Source organism: Phalaenopsis equestris, unplaced genomic scaffold (assembly GCF_001263595.1).
Source record: "Phalaenopsis equestris unplaced genomic scaffold, ASM126359v1 Scaffold000002, whole genome shotgun sequence".
NCBI lineage: Eukaryota > Viridiplantae > Streptophyta > Magnoliopsida > Asparagales > Orchidaceae > Phalaenopsis > Phalaenopsis equestris.
Window position 1 is genome coordinate 65,975,147 of NW_018164444.1, and position 4,769 is coordinate 65,979,915.

At 33.3% G+C, this 4,769-nt stretch overlaps 1 protein-coding gene across 1 annotated transcript in view; it reads left to right on the forward strand.

The window, feature by feature from the left end:
- LOC110039431 (calmodulin-binding receptor-like cytoplasmic kinase 2) overlaps nucleotides 1–4,769 on the forward strand; it is a 12,159-nt gene extending 7,390 nt beyond the window's left edge. The window contains exons 5-6 of the mRNA XM_020744486.1: nucleotides 3,282–3,580; nucleotides 4,097–4,769. Coding sequence (XP_020600145.1) covers nucleotides 3,282–3,580; nucleotides 4,097–4,351 — 554 coding nt within the window. The 3' untranslated portion in view covers nucleotides 4,352–4,769. The remainder of the gene's footprint in view (nucleotides 1–3,281; nucleotides 3,581–4,096) is intronic.

The window sequence follows — 4,769 nt, forward strand, 5'->3', positions numbered from 1 at the left end:
CAGCAGGAAGCTGGGCAACTTCTTTAAGAACTATCCTTTCATGCTCTTTATTTGTTGGAGCAAATTGAATAACACTATTTTTAACATCCATCTCTATAGCAATTTAAGGAGCACGTTGATCAATAAATAGTTGCTCATCCATGAGTTTACTTAAAGTGAACTTCACTATTAAATTAAAAATAAAACTCATTAAAAGTTAATTTTACTAAATTAAAGGTATCTTCTTCGAACGTCATATATTAACTTCGCCTTCGGATCCTAATTCAAAATAATCGGGCTTACATAGGATGCTCATTTTCTTGAACTCATCCACTATTTGTTCGAAAGGCATAGTTGCTACTTGATAGTGAGTTCCCAAGGTTGTCGATGCTTCCATAGTAGGAGGTTCAATGACAACCAATGCTTCGACAATAACTAGAGTTTCAACATTGGTCAACAACCTTGCAATAAGAGGTCAAGAGGACCCCTATTGGGGATCCTTTCCTTGCTCTTTCTCTACTTTAACTGTTATTCTTCTTCTCGGAAACTTCATCTTTATTGCAAGAGAAGCTCCAATCTTCTCTTTTGAAATTTTAATTTGATCTATTATAATCTTCTATTTATTACAAAGGTTACAAAGAGAGCAAGTAAGATGAAGAAAGAAAGTTCATTATTAAATTATGGAGAACTGCCCCCCTTTCTTTTCGATTATTGAGGATAAAAATGGTCATGAATATGATAATATTATTATATCAATTGTTGAGTTGGTAGATATTATCATTTTCTTTTTATTTTTGTGGGTTTACTAACAAATAATTAAGATAATCAAATAACTAAATATATACTTAAATATCCTATGACCAAGTTTAAATCACGGGCCAGCATCAAACACTTGACCTAGTTAGAATATTCTAGTTGAATTTGAATGAAGCATGAGGTTGCAATTGGATTCCACCAATTCGGCAAAATAACTTGGCAAACTGGTTTTGTCGACTTCAACAAACTTAACTTGATAATATCAAATACCGGCCTAGTCAGTTCAACATATTTAGTACACAAGCTCACTCAACAAGTTAGTGCAACTTCATGATTTCGCCCCATAGTCAGACAACGTCATACTGCATAATACATTACACAACTAGCTACATCATTGTCATTATTTCAATTTATTTTATTTTTTGTGTAGTCATTTATATAACCACCTCTGGAGCTAATCCAAATCTATAAATAGGTGAGGCTACTCAAGGGGTAGGGGAATATTTATTTAAAAGGTTTATACTAGTTTTCTTTTTTTAATAAATTTCCTGTTTCAACTCTATACTTGAGAGAGATTTTTTTTTTTTTTTTTTTTTTTGTGTCCCTACTCTTCTTCTTTTACAAGCCTTTATCTTGGTGTTATGTAATCGCTTACAATTCAGGATTCAACAATTTTGGTGGTTTAAACATGTACAACAAAGAATAGAAAATAAATTATTTAGAAGAGTTGATAGAACTAGTATCAAAGAATTAGAAACAAATAGAGTTCGATCTAAGATTATTGGATGGAAATTATGCATAATGATTTGTGAAGAATATGCTTAACACTTTAAATAGTACTCTTCAGGAACAAATGGAAAATTTGAAAATTTATAAATTTGAACCCTAATAATTTGGATATATCAGGCTAACAATGATGATGTTGTTTTGGCACTCAGTACAACAACAACAAACCCTTTTATCCCGCTAAGTGGAGTCGGCCACATGATCCTTTTTCTCCATTGTATCCTATTGAGTGTCATATTTTTGTTTAATTATAATAAATTAAGTTAATTTCTTATACAACATGGCCAAGTTTTTTTTATAAGTCAGTCTACCTCTACTTTTCTTAACATAGGTCAAATCAAAAGCATATACTCTCCTAATTGGATCATCACATGATCGATGTGTAATGTGACCAAACCATCTTAGGTGACTTTCTCTAGTTTTGTTTGCATCTGTAGCTACTCCAACTCTTTCATGGATATATTCATTTCGCGTTTCGTCCCTAAGTGTAAATTCACTCATCCACTTGAGCATTCTCATCCCAACAATACTTAATTTTATGTTTCTCTTTTGTAGGCCAACCTTCGGCACCATAAAGCAATACAGGTCTCACCATCATCTTATAAAATTTTCCTTTTAAGTCTAAACAAAAATTTTCTATCACACAGTAGGCCTAATGCATTCCTCTGCTTCGAGCATCCAATAACGTACATTTCCTAAAATATCTAAAATATTCACCGCTTTTAATGACTTCATCACCCATGTTGTAGCACTCAGTATAAAAAATGAAAAAGAATTGATGTTCTCATGACCTTTACATATAATATTTAGAGTTTACAAAAGTTTATGTAGCTATGTTTATGGAAATCTTACATAAGACGGAGAAATTAATCAACTTCTAAGCGTATGCATATTTGCATATATTTGCTATGAACCCACAAGCTGATCCCTTTAGTTGAGGCAAAACAAAGAAAAATAGGATGCATGATATAACTTAGAGCTTGCCTAAAACTCCAAAATTTCTTGGGGGAGGATGAGACGAGCAACTAGAAAATGCGCACAACTTCAAATAGCCTTTGGGGAATTAGACCGCTAATAGTAATAACAACCTATGAATATTAAATACCTATTTACCTCCAAAACCCATCGCCTATCCTAAAATTTCCTTTATATTTATCCCAGAACAATCTTCCATGCTCAAACCTTGTAGAAAATAAACTTCATTTTTCACTTGTAGAAAACTCATGGATTGTTTTTCAATTCTAAATCAAGGAAAAGAGTTACTTAATCATTTTATATGCCATAAAATAATATGTAAGTCTCCATGCAAAGCCTTAGGATCTACCTGAATTCCTCACACTCTTCTGTATAATTTTTTCTATACTACAGTCCTTGAAAGTTGAAACTCAATATTGTGGTGGGGATAGCACACAATTCTAATGTATTTACATATCTTACAGCTAAACTTTTTTATTTACCCAAATAGCACTCAAATCTTTAATATCACATCAAAATAGCACTATTATCACTTTTTTAAAAGTGAACTATTATCAGTGAAATACACCTTTTCATGCATAGGTTTAAAACACCAAAATGCTATGTATGTAAACATAAAAATTTTGGTTTGAGATATGCAAATACATAAGAATTGTGTGGTAAGTATGTGAATTTCTCTATTATGGTTTATTTGTATGAAGCAAATTGTTTCTTCTACTTAGATTGTACACTTCCTTCATTCTAACTATTTTAAAAAAATAATTTTTAACCTTGAGCTTTTGCAGATCATCCCATTATCCACAGAGACATTAAATCTTCCAACATCCTTCTCACAGAAAATTTACGAGCTAAAGTTGCGGATTTCGGCTTTGCACGACTCGGTGCAATCGAGGCCGATGCCACACATGTTTCAACCCAAGTAAAAGGAACTGCTGGATATCTCGACCCAGAATATCTCAAGACTTATCAACTCACGGATAAGAGCGATGTCTATTCCTTCGGAGTGCTAATGGTGGAGTTGATATCAGGAAGACGGCCCATTGAGCCTAAAAGGGATGTCAAAGAACGTCTCACTCCCAGATGGGTATGCTTAAAGTTCTATCCTAATCCATATTTATTTTTTTAATTGCATTTTTAATGGTGCAATACTCAAAATATGCAAATATATTAGCACCTAAGCTCTTTAGTCTTGCAAATATGCCTCTTTGGTTTGCGTTAATTTCTTAGATCTACTTTAAGATTGGCTAGCTCATGAAGGTTAATGTTGTGCCGAGTTAATTAAGTGGCATCCTAATGAAAATATTTGAATAGGACGATGTGTTTTAGATGGCATCGCACCAAAAAATCATATTTTTCATTATTAGACACATTAATAGACACCTAAACTTCAATGTTTAGATACATACCACATTCCCTGTGCATGAAATGTGTAATTCACTTTTTAAAAGTTAAAATTGTGGCATTTTTTTATTTGACATGAATTATATTCCTGTTATGAATGTGAACAGCTAGATATGGAAATTCATAGCAATTGAGGGCCAAAACCCAAAATAAAATCATGAAGTCCAACTCATTTTACTCCATGACATGATATAAACAGGCAATGAAAAAATTTATGGATGGAGATGGCATCCAAGTACTGGACCCAAAGCTTCTCGAGACCCCAGCAGCCTCTCTTGCCTTGGAGAAAATCCTGGAGCTCTCTTTTCAATGCCTTGCTCCAAACCGGCAGAGCCGACCCAGCATGAAAATGTGCGCTGAGATTCTGTGGAGTATCCGCAGAGACTTCAGAGAACTATCTTCTTCTGATGAGCTCTCCCATAACTCTCAGGCTAAGTCCTCCCAACCGGAGTAAACATTTGAAACATTGAAGATTTACATACTTAGCAGTTAATTCCTGTTTTACTTATCTAACACCTATAATTCAGTTTTTACATATATACCTCCTTATCTACGCATGCAATGGTGTATTCCACCTTTTAAAGTTTAGCTGGTGTAAATGTAGAATGTAAAGTTTAGGTGTTAGATGTGTAAATTCATAGGGATTGAGTGGGTATGTATGTAAAAATGCCCCTTAAAAAACATGGATTTGGGTCCTTTTTTAAGGAAATTCTTTTTGTATCATTAGTTGATTGGAGGCGAAGGTGTTTGTATAGTTTTAGTTGATATATGTGCTCTCTTAAGTGATTTTTTTGTATGTCATCAAAATTGTTAGTTCAATAAGTGTGTACAGAAATTTGGTTGTTTACTATGAAAGTCTTTGATTTATGGCA